Consider the following 20,349-nt stretch of genomic DNA (forward strand, 5'->3'; position numbering starts at 1 on the left):
AGGGCAAAATATGATGTGTAAATCCTTTGATAATCTAGCCATGGAAATAAAATTTCTGACGGATGGTAGAAGTGTTTTCAAAAGTCGATTGAAGATGTTTCTTATTAACAGGTCCTTCTCTACCATTGAGCACTTGTTGAGTAGCGGTAGTTTGTCATATTTAAAGAAAGAAAAAGTCGTAAATGCCCAACATATAGCAATGTTTTTGTTATTGTTGTTTCTGTTGTGGTCTTGAGTCCGAAGGCTGGTTTGATGCCATTATCCATACCATTCTATCTTGTGCAGGCCTCTTCATCTCCGAGGAACTACTGCTACCTACATCCTTCTGAATCTGCTTACTGTATTCCTCTCTTGGCCTCCCTCTACAGTCTTTACCCTCCACGTTTCCCTCCAGTACTAAATTGGTGACCCCTTGAAGCCTCAGAACGTGTCCTACCAACCGATCCCTTCCTCTAGTGAAGTTGTGCCACAAATTCCTCTTCTTCCCGATTCTATTCAGTACCTCCTCATTAGTTATGTGATCTACCCATCTAATCTTCAGCATTCTTCTGTAGCACCACGTTTCAAAGGCTTCTATTCTCTTCTAGTCTAAATTGTTTGTTGTCCACGTTTGACTTCCATACATGGTTGCACTCCATACAAATACTTCCAGAAAGGTTTTCCTGACACGTAAATCTGTACTCGATGTTAACAAATCTCTCTTTTTCAGAAACGATTTCCTTGGCGTCGCTAGTCTACATTTATATCATCTCTAGTTCGACCATCATCAGTTATTTTGCTGAACAAATAACAAAACTCATCTACAACTTTAAGTGTCTCGTTTCCTAATCTAATTCCCTCAGCATCACCTCATTTAATTCGACTACATTCCATTAACCTCGTTTTGCTTTTGTTGATGTTCATCTTATATCCTCCTTTCGAGACAATGCCCATTCCGTTCAACTGCTCTTCCAAGTCCTTTTGCTGTCTATGACAGAATTACAATGTCATCATCAAACCTCAAGGTTTTTATACCTACTCCAAATTTTTCTTTTGTTTCCTTTACTGCTTGTTCAATGTACAGACTGAATAACATCGAAGACAGGCTACAACTCTGTCTCACTCCCTTCTCAACTACAGCTTCCGTTTCGTGCCCCTCGACTCTTATATCTGCCATCTGGTTTCTGTAAAAACTTTAAATAGACTTTCACTCCCTGTATTTCACCCTGCCACCTTTACAATTTGAAAGAGAGCATTCCAATGAACATTGTCAAAAGCTTCCTCTAAGTTTAAAAATGTATAAACGTACTGTTTGCCCTTGCTTAACTTATCTCCTAAGATAAGGCGTAGGGTGCATATGGCCTCGCATGATTACATTTCTCCGGAATCCAAACTGATCTTCCCCGAGACCGGCTTCTACCAGTTTTTCCAATCTTGTGTAAAGGATTCGTGAAAGTATTTCGCAGCCGTGACTTATTGAGCTGATAGTTCGATAATTTTCATACCTGTCGACACCTGCTTTCTTTGGAATTGGAATTATTGTATCCCTGTTGAAGCAGAGGCTATGTTACCTGTCTCGTAGATCTTGCACACGAGATGGAAGAGTTTTGTCATGGCTCGCTCTCTCAAGGCTATCAGTAGTTCTGACAGAGTGGCGTCTGCTCCAGGGGATTTGTCTCTTCTTAGGTCTTTCAGTCCTCTGTCAAATTCTTCCTGCAGTACCGTGTCTCCCATCTGATCTTCAACTGCATCCTCGTCCCTTGCCTTCAAAATTAACATGAAGCTATATAAATATGATTTTTTCTTTATTTTCCTTTGGTTGTTTGTAGGTGTTCTGTGTTAGTTCTGTTGACGCTATCCACATCATAATGTTTATCATAGATGTGATCTGTGGAACAAGTAAGTGACTAACCAACTAACTTGGAAAAGGGCACAGGTCATCCCCGTTTTCAAGAAGGGACGTCGAACAGATGTGCAGAACTATAGACCTATACCTCTAACGTCGATCAGTTGTAGAATTTTGGAACACGTATTACGTTCGAGTATAATGACTTTTCTGGAGACTATATATCTACTCTGTAGGAATCAGCATGGGTTTCGAAAAAGACGATCGCGTGAAACCCAGCTTGCGCTATTCGTCCACGAGACTCAGAGGGCCATAGACACGGGTTCCCAGGCAGATGCCGTGTTTCTTGACTTCATCAAGGCGTTTGATACAGTTCCTCACAGTCGTTTAATGAACAAAGTAAGAGCATATGGACTACCAGACGGATTGTGTGATTGGATTGAAGAGTTCCTAGATAACAGAACGCAGCATGTCATTCTCAATGGAGAGAAGTCTTCCGAAGTAAGAGTGATTTCAGGTGTGCGGTAGGGGAGTGTCATAGGACCGTTGCTATTCACAATATATACAAATGACCTTGTGGATAACATCAGAAGTTCACTGAAGGTTTTTGCGGATGATGCTGTAGTATATCGAGAGGTTATAACAATGGAAAAATGTACTGAAATGCAGGAGGATCTGCAACGAATTGACGCATGGTGCAGGGAATGGCAATTGGATCTCAATGTAGACAAATGTAATGTGCTGCGAATAGATAGAACGAAAGATCCTTTATCATTTAGCTACAATATAGCAGGTCAGCAACTGGAAGCAGTTACTTCCATAAATTATCTGGGAGTAGACATTAGGAGTGATTTAAAATGGAATGATCATATAAAATTAATCGTCAGTAAAGCAGATGCCAGACCGTGATTCATTGGAAGAATCCTAAGGAAATGCAGTCCGAGAACAAAGGAAGTAGGTTACAGCACACTTGTTCGCTCACTGCTTGAATACTGCTCACCGGTGTGGGATCCGTACCAGATAGGGTTGATAGAAGAGAAGATCCAACGGAGAGTAGCATACTTCGTTACAGGATAATTGAGTAATCGCGAAAGCGTTACGGAGATGATAAATAAACGCCAGTGGAAGACTTTGCAGGAGAGATGCTCAGTAGCTCAGTACGGGCTTTTGTTGAAGTTTCGAGAACATACCTTCACCGAGGAGTCAAGCAGTATATTGCTCCCTCCTATGTACATCTCGTGAAGAGACCATGAGGATAAAATCAGAGAGATTAGAGCCCACACAGAGGCAACCGACAATCTTTCTTTGCACGAAGAATACGAGACTCGAATAGAAGGGAGAACCGATAGAGATACTCAACGTACCCTCCGCACACACCGTCAGGTGGCTTGCGGAGTATTGATGTAGATGTAGAACTATATTTCCTGAATGAAAGAGACTATAGTTCAATTCTTTTATCTTGGCGGTTCGCGCATGCCCGCCCAGCGAGGGAGATTGTTGCGTTGCCAGTTGTACACGCCAAGAGAAGCAGCGTCATAGTATAGTTCGCCAAACTTACGTTTATGGGGGAGCGCGCAGTTTATGAAGTAAAGGCACCATGGCCGCATTCACCCTTTCGATGCTACAGAGACGTGCTCCCCGAATTCCGCGATGTGCGCGATTTTGTCATCATTGCACTGCTCGCCTGTGCAGACACATGGTGTTTCGACTGCTTTGACACACTATCATTCGATTTCACAAAAACTACTTGGCCCAAAAATTTGATTTTTACACAACATCTTGACTGATACCTTCCCCCCATAAATGACTTAATTTTGCTTCGATGTTCAACGCAGTTATTGTGCAGCATTAGATGTAGTAAACCATTGCACGAAATTTTGAAGAGTTTTCAGCGGTAAAAGTCCATAGCGTATACTTTCCGTATGGTCGATTTTAGTTGCCGCTAGAAATTTCAAAAAATTACATTCAAATGAATAAAATTCATGAAGTAAGACACTTCGACATTGTTTTTAAATAAAAAAAATATTAAGCACCAAACAAGGTTTGAACTGAGAACCTTTGGCTTAGCAGCCATACACTTTAATCATTACGCGAATGCAGCTCTTCATTGAATAGGTTTCCCAGAGGACTTTAAAATTCCACGCAAAATACCGACAAACACTGTTGGTATGACTATGAATTACTCACGTTTCGTCGAAGTACATTAGGAAATAAACAATTACCGCTGTTCTTTATTGCGAAAAAGCGGTTAGTGAGAATGATACAAACACCTTTCCTTGCTATCGCCTGAATTAGGAGGCTTATTGCTTGTTTGGTTTAATTAATTAATAGAATATGAAGCAATTGGTATAAAGAATGCTTTTTCCAAACTTTCTATAAAAGAAAGTCTGCTATCAAGACATTGCTTTTGTTCAATTACTTTTTTTATGACTGAACGTTTATAAAATTGAAGAGACTCGTCAGTGCTCTACACTGCAGACGAGCTCTGGCAACCTCGTTCTCTGTTCATTGGCTGGCTGTGTTTTGTGACGTCAGATGCGCAGAACGAACCTAGGCCGTCGTCGTAAATGACGCGCACTTTAACAGAAACTGAGAACGTCGCGTGAACGGCGGCTTTCTTGCTTCGCAGAGTGCGCTGCCTTGGACCTGCGGGGAGAGAGCTGGGCGCGCCGCCTGGGCGCCGTGCGCATGCGACCCTACGTCTGGACGGACGACGATGGCACGCCCGTCACCGCCTTCAACGTCAGCTTCCTGGACGTGCGCTGGAGCCGTGAGTACGCCAAGGCGCCGCGCCGCTTATACACGGCGGCCCTCCTCAAAGCCTCTCTGCGCGCTGACCGAACTCTTAACTGAGCAGCATGAGGGGTGAGACTTGGAGATACTAGCTGCAACCAACATGTCACACTCACCGAAGAACCGGTGTCTGCCGAGAGGTCACAAGCTGAGAGTTCAGCCACGAGGTTCTGTGGCAGCTCCTGATACGGGGTTCGAAGTAATATCAGTGGAGTGAATCTGAACTACTGACGCGTTTCTCACATAGTGTGTGCAAATATCCTCTCCGAACAAGGAAAACTCCCATTACACCCCTCTCAGATTTAGCGGCCCACTGGATAGACCGTCAAAAACTGAACACGGGGTAGCATTAAGACAGGAAGGTGTACTGAACTGTGAAAAAAAAAGCAAAGTAGAAACAGCAAACGGTCCAAACGCCAGATATACAACATCTCCACAGCAATAGCTAGGTTCATACCGCATAAGTTAATAAGACACGGGACTCTTCCACCATGGTACACAAAACGCGTCATAACACTATTGCAGAAGCAACGAAAAAAGCACGCCAAATTCAGAAGAACGCAAAATCCCCAAGACTGGCTAAGTTTCACGGAAGATCGAAATTTAGTGCGGACGTCAATGCGAGATGCTTTTAATAGTTTCCACAATGAAACGTTGTCTCAAAATACGGTAGAAAACCGAAAGACATTCTGGTCGTATGTGAAGTACACCAGTGGCAAAAAAGAGTCATTTGAAACGTCCCCTTAGAAAAATTAATGAATCATTGACTCAGTCAGTAGCGAGCCAGTGGGTGTGTTGGACCTTCCATCGAGCTACGGGCTCCCTTGAAGATGTCTCCCGCAGTCGGATACGAAACGTTGGGAATTGACACAGAATTCATCAACCGAACACGGCATAACAGCCCGGATAATTATAATGGACATTTCGCTCTTTACCTATTCTGATCAACACTAAACTGACACACAATATTTTTAGCGCAACGCAATCTGACTTTCAAAAATCCCTACAAAAGAATGGCCCGGACTAACATTAACCGTCCGCAGCTCGTGGTCGGGCGGTAGCGTTCTCGCTTCCCGCGGCCGGGTTCCCGGGTTCGATTCCCGGCGGGGTCAGGGATTTTCTCTGCCTCGTGATGACTGGGTGTTGTGTGATGTCCTTAGGTTAGTTAGGGGACTGATGACCATAGATGTTAAGTCCCATAGTGCTCAGAGCCATTTGAACCATTTTTGAACTAACATTAACCTATATCTTTCACGAATCGCTTACCTTACAAAAACTTCGTTACTCGAACTACTACAATACAGCGAGCGCTACTACTGCCAGCTAAATAAGATTCTAACTACTGAAGGCACTAACTACTGATAGGCGTAGTTAGTAAATGAAAGATTTTGATAGAGAACAAACAATGTATTTACCTTAATAATGTTCCAAAGTCATCATATATATATATATATCAGTTCATGATATCCAATATTACAAATTTACTCTTTCAGATGGACACACGTCCAGATCGTCCGCTCTCAAAATTCTGCCATCTCTCTCCCCACATCCACCACTGCTGGCGGCTCACCTCCAACTGCGCAACGATACGCGTTGTTCTCATCCAACTGCCCAATACTACAATGGCGAATATTCCAACAATGCCAACCAGCCACAGACTACACACAGAACAGCCAGTGATTTTCATTCAGAGCGCTACGTGACGTTACCAGCATAAAAACACCAGCCACAGACTGCACACTGCACAGCCAGTGATCTTCATACAGAGCGCTACGTGACGTTGCCAACATAAAAACCTAAGCAGCCTACTTACGCAATACCGTCACTGCGCGACAACGATGGAAATGTTACCGATGATGGTGCCATTAAAGCGGAGTTACTAAATACAGTTTTCCGCAATTCCTTCACCAAAGAAGACGAAGTAAATATTCCAGAATTCGAAACCAGAACAGCTGTTAACATGAATGACATAAAAGTAGATATCTTAGGTGTTGCGAAACAACTCAGATCACTTCAGAAAGGCAAGTCTTGTGGTCCAGATGGTATACCAATCAGTTTCCTTTCAGAGTATGTAGACACAACAGCGCCTTTCTTAGCAATCATATACAACCGCTCACTTGACGAAAGGTCTGTTCCTAAAGACTGGAAAGTAGCACAGGTCACACCAATATACAAGAAAGGAAATAGGAGTAACCCATTGAATTACAGACCCATATCACTAACCTCAATTTGCAGTAGTATTTTGGAGCATATACTGTACTCGAACATTATGAATCACCCTGAAGAAAATGACTTGTTGATACATAACCAACACGGATTCAGAAAATATCGTTCTTGTGCAACACAGCTAACTCTTTATTCCCATCAAGTAATGAGTGCTGTCGACAAGGAATCTCAAATCGATTCCATATTCCTAGATTTCCAGAAGCCTTTTGATACCGTTCCTCACAAGTGACTATTAATCAAATTGCGTACATATGGAGTATCGTCTCAGTTGCGTGAATGTATTCGTGATTTCCTCTCAGAGAGGTCACAGTTCGTAGTGATGGACGGTAAATCATCGACTAGAACAGAAGTGATATCTGGCGTTCCGCGAGGTAGTGTCATAGGCCCTCTGCTGTTCCTGATTTACATAAATGATCTAGGTGATAATCTGAGCAGCCCTCTTAGATTGTTTGCAGATGATGCTGTAATTTACCGTCTAGTAAAATCATCAGACCAGCAATTCCAATTACAAAATGATCTAGAGAGAATTTCTGTATGGTGCGAAAAGTGGCAAATGGCACTAAACAAAGAAAAGTGCGAGGTCATCCACACGGGTACAAAAAGAAATCCAATAAATTTTGCGTATACGAAAAATCGCACAAATATAAGGGCTGTCAATTCTACTAAATACCTGGGAACTACAATTACGAGCAACTTAAATTGGAAAGACCTCATAGATAATATTGTGGGGAAGGCGAAACAATGACTACGCTTTGTTGGCAGAACACTTAGAAGGTGCGACAAACCCACTAAAGAGACAGCCTACATTACACTTGTCCTTCCTCTGCTGGAATATTGCTGCGCGGTATGGGATCCTTACCAGGTAGGATTGACGGAGGACATCGAAAAAGTGCAAAGAAGGGCAGCTCGTTTCATGTTATTGCGCAGTAGGGGTGAGAGTGTCACTGATAGGCGGTTTTATTTGCGGCGAGATCTATTTACGAAATTTCAATCACCAACTTTCACTTCCGAATGCGAAAATATTTTGTTGACACCCACCTACGTAGGGAGAAATGATCATCATAATCAAATAAGAGAAATCAGAACTCGAACGGAAAGATTCAGGTGTACCTTTTTCCCACGCACCATTCGAGAGTGGAATGGTAGAGAAGCAGTATGAAAATGGTTCGACGAACCCTCTGCCAGGCACTTAAGTGTGAATTGCAGAATAACGATGTAGATGTAGATCTAGCGATTGTGAATAGCTAAGGCGTCGTGGTTGTGTGGGCATGGTGTTTGACAGCAAAGGGGGGAGATCCATGCTCGAACCTCCCAAGTGGCCGACTTTTTTTTTCACAAAATTTTAAATTTTTAGCTGACGTCTCTTATCTCTGTATTGAAATTTGTGTGTGTGGTGGTGTAACGTTCGCTTGCAACTGCGAGGCGTAACGAAGGGACCTCCTAACAAACGTACAGGGTGAAAATCATTGAACTGTATGAAATAAATCTGTCGTAACTTCTGAACGGTGTGCGTTAGGACATTCAAACTGCACGATTGGCCGCGGGGCGTGATGAGAATTAGTACGCTCATGCATGGTTTTGGTATAGCGAGGAAGCCCACTTTCATTTGGATGGGCTCGTCAATAAGCAAAACTATAGGATTTGGGGCACTGAGCATGCACATTTGCCGGCCGAGGTGGCCGTGCGGTTAAAGGCGCTGCAGTCTGGAACCGCAAGACCGCTATGGTCGCAGGTTCGAATCCTGTCTCGGGCATGGATGTTTGTGATGTCCTTAGGCTAATTATGTTTAACTAGTTTCAAGTTCTAGGGGACTAATGACCTCAGCAGTTGAGTCCCATAGTGTTCAGAGCCATTTGAACCACGCACATTTAGCAGTCGAGAAGTCTCTCCTCCCTCAACGGGTGACTGCGTGGTGTGCAAAATCCAGTAACGGAACAATCGGTGCGATATTCCTTGACGGCACGGTGACTACCGAACGGTGCGTAAAGATGATTTCATTCCCATTATCCAAAGTGACCCTTATTTCGACAAGATGTGGCTCATTCAAGGCGGAGCTCGACCACATAGCCGCGCGGGATTAGCCGAACGGTCTGAGGCGCTACAGTCATGGACTGTGCGGCTGGTCCCGGCGGAGGTTCGAGTCCTTCCTCGGGTCTGGGTATTTGTGTTTGTCCTTAGGATAATTTAGGTTAAGTAATGTGTAAGCTTAGGGAATGCTGACCTTAGCAGTTAAGTCACATATGATTCCACACATTTCGACCCCATCGAAGCAGGAGAGTGTTCGATCTCCTGGAGGAGCACTTTCGGGACCGCATTTTTTGTATGGGGTTCCCAGAGGCCACTGGCATGGGTCTCGATTGGACGCCATATTCTCCGTATCTGAACACAGACGACTCCTTTTTGTGAGGCTACAGGGGTACAGTTGTAACCTCAAAGCCATTGCTGAGCTGGAAACAGCCATTCAGGAGGTCATTGACAGAATCGATATTCCGACACTTCAGCGAATCATGCAGAATTTCGCTATTCGTCTGAGGCCCATCATCGCCAATGACGGCAGGCATATAGAAAATGTCATAACCTAAATCCGAATATCTGTAGTGAATTTACATGTTGAATAGAGTATTTGCACGCCGTAGTTCGTAACAATTTTTTTTTCTCAAGGAGTTCAATTGTCACCCTGTACCTCCTAATTGTACGACGCAAGTACCACATGTTATGACTCTTGCGTTACGTTTAGGGGTTTTTCTTTTCTTGAATTCCTTTCTTGTAACATAGTTCACACCCATTTCTTTCTTGTTTTCATTTCTGTGAGAGATCTATGCGGCATTTATCTGCTCTCACTTCTCATAACTTTTACTTGCGACGGTAATATATTCTTACCACATGCCTCATATTCCATAATCAATGTATAGTATGAAAATTTGCCAAGACTACAGAAGAAGAATAGACACATCAATGACCGTAGGGACAGTTCATAAATGTTTGAGAGGAAAAAAACAGCAGGAGGGACAGGCCAACACCGTGACCACACAACCACGACACTGCGACTGTTCACTCTCGCTCGATGTTGTACGTCCTGAGCTTGGGTCGTTCGCTGTTTCTATTTTGCTTCTTTTTTCACAGTTGAGCACACCTTTTTCCTATCTTCATGCTTGATTTGTGTTCAGTTTTTGACGGGGTATCCACCGAGCCATTTTACCACTAAATCTCAGGGGGATGCGATAGGGAGTTTCCCTTGTAAGAAAGAAATGGCGCTCACAAGGGAACATTCCCAGTGCCATTAAACGATCTTGATGGAACTTGGCAGGTGTGCATAGGTTGCACAATAATCCAATACATTTTTTCGTAACCAATTTCACATTTGATGGGTAAAACACACCCCGAAAGGTAACTTGGCATATTAGGTTCGAAGGGAATATCTTCGAAATGATGATATACAAAAAATGTTTCTCATATAAAAGGTTATATGTATTTAACGTTCTTGAAAACTGTATAATCGAATTTTTTTTAATGATGTGAAATTTTGCGAAACATCCAACCATCATTAATCTTCATCTTTTCAGGTATTAGGCGATATTGTATGCTACGGTACCCATCGTTGTCGACGTCTTCCTCTGCCTCTTCTCCCTTGGCACTTATATTTTCTAGCCTTTAAGGGGAGCCTGTCACTCTCCATTTTTTTCTAGGAGCTCGTCCCATTTTCTCCTACACTTTGCAATTTTATCGTTTAGACAAAACAATTTTAGTTCTTCTCTAATATCTTGCTTCCTTAATCTGTCTTCTATTGTGTAACCTGTAAGTTGTATATGGAATTTCATTTCTAATGCGTGAATACAGCTTCCTTGCTTTTCGCTAATCACCCAGGTCTCACTTCCATAAAGTGGTGTGCGGACTGCAACTGTTTTGTATAATTTAATTTGAGATTTGTTTTTAAGATTTCTGTTAACTGTCCCACATATCCGGCTAAATTTACTAAGATTAATTTTTAAAGCTTTACTGCAGTCATATGTCACATCACATCCTAGGTAGCCGAAGTGGTTTACTTGCTCTAAAATCATCTCTTTTACCCCTATTTTGGTTCTAACGTGTTCTTTTCCCATGAAAGCCACGGTATTAGTTTTTTCTATTGATATCTCCATGTCAAATTTCGCACTTATTTATTTGAGTAAGTAAATTCTTTTCTGAAAGTCCTCTTGTTTATCTGCTAGGATCACCGCACCGTCAACATGTGGTAAGTTATTGAGAACAGTCGTCCTGTCTTAAGTATATGCCTTATGGAAATTCTATTTTCCATACATGCATTAATTTATGTATGTAAATGTTAAACAAAGTTGGGGAGATACAGCAGCCTTGACATACTCCTTTGTTAGTTAGTATCTCATCAGTCATTTTTCCCTTGAGACCTAGAGTGATAACAGTGTTCTGATACAAACTTTTTATCTCATTTATTAGATGTTTTGGATATCCGCGATTAGTCATTATCTTCCAAAGTTCCTGTCTATTGAAATTGTCAGAAGCTTTTTAAAAATCGATGAAACCAATGTGTGTTTCTTTATTATATTCTCTGCGTTTTTGTGTTATTTGTTGTACATCTATCTTAGTGTTCTTTATTAAAAACCAATGGTTCCCCACACAGTACTGCTTCTGTTACGTTTTTAATTTTTGTATTTAAAATTTTAGCAACATCTTGTATTCTGAGTCCAGTAAACTTATACCTCTGTAGTTGCCACATAGTCTTTTGTCTCCGCTTATAAAAAATTATATCACTCTAGCAATCTTCCAGCCTTTGGGAATACTTCTGCCCTTCCAACATTCGTTAAAGAGACGTAACAGTGGTAGATGTAGTATCATTCCTCCGTATTTTAGCAATTCAGCATTAATACCATTTCTTGCAGTCGCATTTCTGTTCGTAATGTTGATGTTAATGCCCCTCTTATATCGTCAGGTTGTATTTCACCTAATCCCTCGTTATCTACTGTTTCAGTTTCTTATGTCATAATTAATTAATTTTGAAAAATGAAACCTTCTGTTTCAACATAAATTAAAAAAGCTGTCAAACTACTTGCATCCACGTGAAATAAAGTTGACTTCTACACCATTTTTGAAAAATAAGCCATACACTATGTGTTGTCAGAGTACTTTGAAGATATATAATTAAAATATCTAAACTTTTATTATTAGTCTGGTTATTTGATTTACTTTTGTTTTATGATGTAAATTGTTATTTTGCATTTCACATTCATTTTTTGGTTTACTATTTGACATATGTTTATTTTGGTAATTGAAAATAAGTAATGAATTGCGATACAGAATCATTATAGTAATGACAATCTGTAAATAAATGCTTAAAACATAACGTTTTCTTACACAATGCACGTAAAAAGAAAGAAATATACAAGACAGGAAACAAATTTAAAGCAAAATGCAACAGGATTTCAAATTGTCATAGGTGACACTCCCTAAAAATCCTGATTTGTATCAGGCATATTTCACTACGTTATTAAGCTTTGGTCAATAGAATTGTTTATATACTAGTGGTTGCAGCTTGATTATATTCTTCCTCAAGTGGAGACTGATATTATAATCATTCAATAGAAATAGATCCGAAAATCCTCTCACATAGTTCTTCCAACATGGGAAGCATTATATGTCCCAAGGTTGTATCTGTGCCATCGAGCTCTTTGGGATCATCAGAAATTGCTTGTCTTGGGCTATGACACTCAAAAAGGTTCTTGCACAACGACCATCCGTCTTTTCATAGTTTTAAAAGAAACTGATGGTCCGTTTGGACCGAGAATTAGAGAATCTCTTTTTGAATCTTCAAATGTCCTTGTGACTGCATCTAAATCTAGTACACAAACGTCTGATGGCTTCTTTCCCAGTGAGGGATAAAAAATTGTATTACTGTTAGATTCTTCAGACTGTCATTGTGAAAGAATCATATAAAGCATCGTGCCTGACGACAAGGAACCTGTTCATCTGGTGGTCCCAAAGGGCTCGATGATAGAGGTACATCCGTGAGATGTGTACGGCTTTCGATGTGGGAGAAGTTTGGGAGAAGATTTTCACATCTACATGCATCAAAAAAAGCTTTACACCACCCCAGTTACCAGAACTCCTGAAGATAGACGTTGACTGTGGATATTGCATCACAGACACAGTCTCTTTGACTGTTCAGAGATGTCACTAAAGTAGCCCAAAGATGTAAACAACCACGCATGAGCAGCGCCTATTAGACGGAGGGGGTCCGACTGCCGATAAGTTCCAGTCATTCCACCAGGAAGGAGGAAAACGGCTCGTCTTGTCTGTAGTTCAACCATGCCTAGACGGTCAATACCAAGATTCGATCGCGTCCGCATTGTTACTTTGTGCCAGGAAGGGGTCTCAGCAAGGGAAGTGTCCAGGCGTCTCGGAGTGAACCAAAGCGATGTTGTTAGGGCATGGAGGAGACACAGGGAGACAGGAACTGTCGATGACATGCCTCGCTCAGGCCGCCCAAGGGCTACTACTGTAGTGGATGACCGCTAACTACGTATTATGGCTCGGAGATAGATTGAAAAGGGCTGTTTATGGACGATGTGACCCGCCAACCACTCCGAGGGATCTACGCCGAATCGCCGTTGAGAAGTGGGACAATCTGGACCAAGAGCGCCTTGATGAACTTGTGGATAGTATACCACGACGAATACAGGCATGCATCAATGCAAGAGGACGTGCTACTGGGTATTCGAGATAGAGAAATCTGGACCACCACCTCTGAAGGTCTCGCTGTATGGTGGTACAACGTGCAATGTGTGGTTTTCATGAGCAATAAAAACGGCGTAAATAATGTTTATGTTGATCTCTGTTCCAAGTTTTTGTGCAGGTCCCGCAACTCTCGGAACCGAGGTGATGGAACACTTATTTTGACGTGTGTATTTCTGTTGTATGATTATGATGTCAATTTCCACTTGAGAAACAATATCGTAAAGCTACAGTCACTTGTACGTAATCAATTCTCTTTGTCAAGGCTTAGAAGTGTACTGAAATATGGCTGATACAAATTACGATATTCAGAAGCCAAGGTAATTTGAAATCCTAGTGAATTTTGTTCTACATTGTGTTTTCTGACATGTAAATTACACTCCTGGAAATGGAAAAAAGAACACATTGACACCGGTGTGTCAGACCCACCATACTTGCTCCGGACACTGCGAGAGGGCTGTACAAGCAATGATCACACGCACGGCACAGCGGACACACCAGGAACCGCGGTGTTGGCCGTCGAATGGCGCTAGCTGCGCAGCATTTGTGCACCGCCGCCGTCAGTGTCAGCCGGTTTGCCGTGGCATACGGAGCTTCATCGCAGTCTTTAACACTGGTAGCATGCCGCGACAGCGTGGACGTGAACCGTATGTGCAGTTGACGGACTTTGAGCGAGGGCGTATAGTGGGCATGCGGGAGGCCGGGTGGACGTACCGCCGAATTGCTCAACACGTGGGGCGTGAGGTCTCCACAGTACATCGATGTTGTCGCCAGTGGTCGGCGGAAGGTGCACGTGCCCGTCGACCTGGGACCGGACCGCAGCGACGCACGGATGCACGCCAAGACCGTAGGATCCTACGCAGTGCCGTAGGGGACCGCACCGCCACTTCCAAGCAAATTAGGGACACTGTTGCTCCTGGGGTATCGGCGAGGACCATTCGCAACCGTCTCCATGAAGCTGGGCTACGGTCCCGCACACCGTTAGGCCGTCTTCCGCTCACGCCCCAACATCGTGCAGCCCGCCTCCAGTGGTGTCGCGACAGGTGTGAATGGAGGGACGAATGGAGACGTGTCGTCTTCAGCGATGAGAGTCGCTTCTGCCTTGGTGCCAATGATAGTCGTATGCGTGTTTGGCGCCGTGCAGGTGAGCGCCACAATCAGGACTGCATACTACCGAGGCACACAGGGCCAACACCCGGCATCATGGTGTGGAGAGCGATCTCCTACACTGGCCGTACACCACTGGTGATCGTCGAGGGAACACTGAATAGTGCACGGTACATCCAAACCGTCATCGAACCCATCGTTCTACCATTCCTAGACCGGCAAGGGAACTTGCTGTTCCAACAGGACAATGCACGTCCGCATGTATCCCGTGCCACCCAATGTGCTCTAGAAGGTGTAAGTCAACTACCTTGGCCAGCAAGATCTCCGGATCTGTCCCCCATTGAGCATGTTTGGGACTGGATGAAGCGTCGTCTCACGCGGTCTGCACGTCCAGCACGAACGCTGGTCCAACTGAGGCGTCAGGTGGAAATGGCATGGCAAGCCGTTCCACAGGACTACATCCAGCATCTCTACGGGGAGAATAGCAGCCTGCATTGCTGCGAAAGGTGGATATACACTGTACTAGTGCCGACATTGTGCATGCTCTGTTGCCTGTGTCTATGTGCCTGTGGTTCTGTCAGTGTGATCATGTGATGTATCTGACCCCAGGAATGTGTCAATAAAGTTTCCCCTTCCTGGGACAATGAATTCACGGTGTTCTTATTTCAATTTCCAGGAGTGTAGATGAAGAAATTTCGTTCATTTTACGTGCATGGTGTAAGAAGACGTTATGTTTTAAACATTTATTTATACATTGCTATTATTCTGTCATCTACTTACTATTTTCAGTTAACGAAATACACATGTGTAAAATGGTAAAATAAAAACTAAGAACAAAAATAACAATGTGCAACGTAAAACAAAAATTTAAAACGTAAAATAAATCTAAGTGAAATACATAACTAGACTATGAATGTTCAGATATTTTAATAATGTATGTTGTAAACACGCTGCCAGGAGATTGTGTACAGCTTATTTTCCAAATATGGTGTTTCAGAAACCAGTTTTCTTACACATGAATGTAAGTAACTTTAAAGCTTCTTTATTTTATGCTGTAACAAATGTTTTCGTTTTTCAAAATTAATTAATGGTAGTGGAATATTTTGCAAAATTTCAGATTATTACAAAATTCCATTATACTGTTTTCAAGAACGTTAGTTACATATTAACTTTTATTTGAGAAACATTTTTATATATCATAGTTTTGAAGATAGTCCCTCCAAATGTAATATGCCAAATTACCTTTCGACGTAAATTTTACCTCTCAAAAGTGAAATTGGGTGAAAAAAGATACCTATTACATTAGTTTGCCCCTTCTACTACACCCACCAAGTTTCAGCAGGATCGTTTGTTGATACTTGGGAATATTCCCTTGTCAGCTCTTTTAAGAAAACAATCGCGCTAAGAACACATTTGGTTATAGTCTGTGCATGAAGGCAGTCTCTGGCCAGGCCTAAAATTAGGTTCTGTTTCCGAATAATAGATCGATGCTGGCGACGGACAGCACCCTCATTACGCTCCTCCTTGGTGGCTTGCCACTTGTTTATAGGACTGGTGGATCTGCCCCTTCGTGTCATCTTCATTTTGTGTCCAATAGACCAATGCTGTGTTTTAACCCATTGTTTTGCAGAATTATCATCTTTTTTAGAATTACTAGCCTGTACCCCATAGGTTCACCCACATACATGTTTGACAAATATATTGCACTCGCCTACTCCTGTCCCCTCTCTGTGTCCACCTCTTTCTGCCATCATCTCTGTGTCCACTTCATCTCATCTTCCCAGCCCTGCCTGTCCATCTCCTCCTCTCCACTTTCTCTGCCTGTTCATCTCCTACTCCCCTCTCTGTCTCCATCTCCTCCTCCTCATATTTCTGTCCATGCACTCCTCCATTCCACCCCCTCCTGCTCCCCTCTCTCTCTATCCATCTCCTCCTGGCCCCTATTTCTGTTCATCCTCTCGTCTATCCATCTCAACATTCCCACACCAAGGCCCATAGACACTTGTAGCCCCTGCAAAACAGATCGAAAAAGGAGACTGATACTGCTCCAACAAAACATGCCTGTCTTGCAGAGAAGCCTACATGCAAAGGTTGACAAAAACAGGTTTCCACCTATATCTCAGCTGCTATGGGAGCTAGAAGATTCTAACCCCACCGAACTGCTACTTGTGAAGTTTTCTGTTTGTGTATCAAATTCAGTTGAATTCTATCCACAATAAAAAAAGAAACACCAACAAGCTTTAGTGACAGGCTCCTTACACCAAAACAAGAAAAAAAGTCATGTAAACATGGGCTCTAAAATGCATAGCTTAAGAGCTATGAGCACTTGTTCATCTTTGATACTATGAAATTCATCTCTTCTGTTTCAAGCTCTTCACTGTCCATATTTTGGAACGAGCTAGTATAGTCCAAAATAAGGAAACAGCCTCTAGTTAACATGAGCATTAAAATACAACACCTAAGAGTTATGAGTACTTGTTCAGTAGAAGAGATGTGTTTCACGTGAATGAAAGTGAACAAGCACTCAGTGCTTGGTTAGCATGATAAAACAGGAGTCGTATGCAAAACGGTGCATCCTAAACGGAAATATTCATTCTCACTGTAACGGTTGCCGTGTACATGGTTATCGAGGTGGCAATAATATTGCTCATCTAAACCACTAAAAAGTCGACGAGCCTGTGATTTTATAATCTAATATCGAAGTCAACTCTATCGCAACACCTAGCAGCAAACACTTTGACCATTACCTAAAGTTATTGTCACCTGAAATCCTTGAAATCCACTGTTTTCACAGTGACAATAACTTTAGGTAATGGTCAAAGTGATTGCAAGCAATCACAAATGTCATGTTGTTGTTGTGTATATATATATATATATATATATATATATATATATATATATATATATATATATATGTATGTATGTATGTATGTATGTATGTATGTATGTATGTATGTATTTACAACAACAACATGACATTCGTGATTGATTGCTAATTACGTAGATACAGTACAACCGTTTTCATGTTGTATTTTAGGATTCCTGTAAGAAGTTCTTATTTCTAATGTTCAAATCTGTTTAACTCATCACCCCATATTTTGCACTCATGAACTGAGGATATGTAATAACTAAAGACCATAACAGGATAATAGCTTTCATGGGGGGCCTACTCATTTGGATAATTTTAAAATTGTCACGTAAGGCTATACAGAATGCCCTATGCTTAGACATTTAATTGAGCCAAAAGTTAGGAACTTTTCTCATGAGTTATTGTGACTATAATCTTGATTTTTTTTTTTTTGACAGAATGCGAATATATATTCAGATTTTCTACTGAATTAATCGTCTTGGATAAGGACAGTTTACTTTTTGAGATATTTTGTCATAAATGTTAAAAAAGTTATATATTTTAACAAGTATTTTAAAATACAAATCCTTTAATTCAAAATAATTTCACAAATCTTTTAATTCAGATATATTAAAAGACCTTAAGAATCAACTTCTGAAAATTTCATCTTTCTATTATAAATAAACTCTGAGGAAGTGTACCCTATACACACAAAAATTAAAGTTATAGGAAACGACCTTGAAAGTTTTTACTTCAATTCACATCTGCTCCATAGGCAGCATCATCAGAATTGTGCAGTGGCTTCGTCTTCATGGCTCTCCTATGCTGTATACCCATCTTTGAGTAGATTTCTACTGCATTATCGGAAGATGTGAGCCATTCCTTGCCTAAACAAAGTATAGCTACTGCAGTTCATAAATCTACACACAGCCCCATTTTCTTTGCACTTTATTATATTCCCCTGATTCACTGATGAAACAGCATCATAAACGCCAAACTGAAGAGTGTTTATACCCTCATACACAGTTTTAGGTAGTGTGTTTCATGTCACATGGTCCACACATTCATTTGTATTCTGAGTCCAGCCTTGAATAATTTCTTAAGTAGACTAACACCTGCGAAATCTTGGAATAATATTGGTTTTATTTCGTCCATTATGGCAGATGGCAAATAATGAGGGTGATTGTATTGTTGTTTAGTTTCCTTGCCTCCCCAGACTGCTCTTCTCATTAATGCTGCATTTACTGTATTATGTATAATTGCTAGACTATAGCACTTCTGAATAAGATAACAGCATGTGTCAGTCTTTTACTATCTAAAGTTTTTCCGTTCCTCAATCTCTTGCCTTTTATGCTAGCTTTGAGTTGTCGAAGTCTCGATCTCATTCTTCTCCGAATGTGGCCAAAAAAATTCCAGTTTTCAAATGTTCACATAGTTCCTTAGGGCTTCAGTTCCTCAGTTTCTTTGAAAGCCTTTGAATCACTGTATTCAAGATAATTTATGTACCTAATGTTATATCATTTTACTAAGCTCTGATAAATATTTCTTACTCCAGCAACTTCCATACCACCACTTGAACCATAATAATTTATTATACAACCTTCTTCATGTCTTCTTCATGTTTATGTTTCATTTTATCTTTGTATCTGCAATGCTTGGGAAATAATGCCGTTCAGATACCTCGCCTGCTGTTAAATATGTAGCCTGCAAGGTCCCATCAAAAGCTATGGACAGGTCCCTGTTTTTATTATTTTCAAAAACAGCTTCCTCAACTACATCTTTCATATTTCCCTATGCTATATTTTCAATAGCAGAGCCTATTACAATGACGTGTTTGTCAAATTTTGAGGCTAGAGCAGGAAGGTTCATCAGACCACGTAACACGGCAGCTGCAGCCCTGTCCTCACCCATAGACCGTAATTCATAACCAGTCTTATGTGTATTTCAAATAGTTCACCTGTATCTGCAGTAACATAAGAGAAATTGAAAAAAATAACATTGCGTTTGCTATAATTGCAAATCAGCTCAAATTCACAAGCAGGTCCTACATGTATGTTTGTTTTCAGTGAAACACCACACTTTCTACATTGCCTGCAGCACACATTGCTCTCAAAAACGTCTGATAATAAAGACATTAATTATCTCACATTTTGCAGTTCCAACATTTCTCGTTTCACCAACAATCAATGGCTCTTATAAATTACATTCTATCAAAAAAGTGTGTAGTTACTGGAATAACCAGGTATATAATGAAGTTTTGCATAGCAACCATATGGCAAAATACTGTCCTCTGAGTGCTATTACTTGCCAAAATCTCATTTCAATGTCTCAAAGGGTGTATGAAATATGAGGAATATTCTGAGTATTTCACTCTGGTTTTATCGTTGGTATGCTTGACCGCAAATGACCATGCTAGATCAGATCAGTTTTCTCGCCATTGTTGAAGATAGAGACCTCCAGCCAAGTCTAAAGGAACAATCAATATCATTTCTAAACACACACCCCCACCATATATATATATATATATATATATATATATATATATATATATATATAGTGATTCAGGAGGAAAGGTACACGCTTTGAGGAGCGACAGTATTAGTGATCCTCAACAGAAAAACTTCATATGGATGTATGCCCTATTCCGAATGGTTTCCGAGATAGAACACATTTAATATCAGTGTTGTACGTTTTTCTTCAATAACTCGAAAACCGCACCCTCCAGCGAAAACGTGTCGCAGTACAAAATTAAACTATATTAAATTTCCTACGGATAAGGTCCTATTCATTTTTTTCTCTAGAACTA

At 41.3% G+C, this 20,349-nt stretch overlaps 1 protein-coding gene across 1 annotated transcript in view; it reads left to right on the top strand.

Moving 5' to 3' along the window:
* LOC124593934 overlaps nucleotides 1–20,349 on the top strand; it is a 278,695-nt gene that overhangs the window by 175,183 nt on the left and 83,163 nt on the right. Inside the window, exon 4 of the mRNA XM_047132283.1 lies at nucleotides 4,455–4,595. Within this exon, the coding sequence (XP_046988239.1) occupies nucleotides 4,455–4,595 (141 nt within the window). The remainder of the gene's footprint in view (nucleotides 1–4,454; nucleotides 4,596–20,349) is intronic.

The sequence above is a fragment of the Schistocerca americana genome, chromosome 2 (genome assembly GCF_021461395.2).
Source record: "Schistocerca americana isolate TAMUIC-IGC-003095 chromosome 2, iqSchAmer2.1, whole genome shotgun sequence".
In the NCBI taxonomy this organism is placed as follows: Eukaryota; Metazoa; Arthropoda; class Insecta; order Orthoptera; family Acrididae; genus Schistocerca; species Schistocerca americana.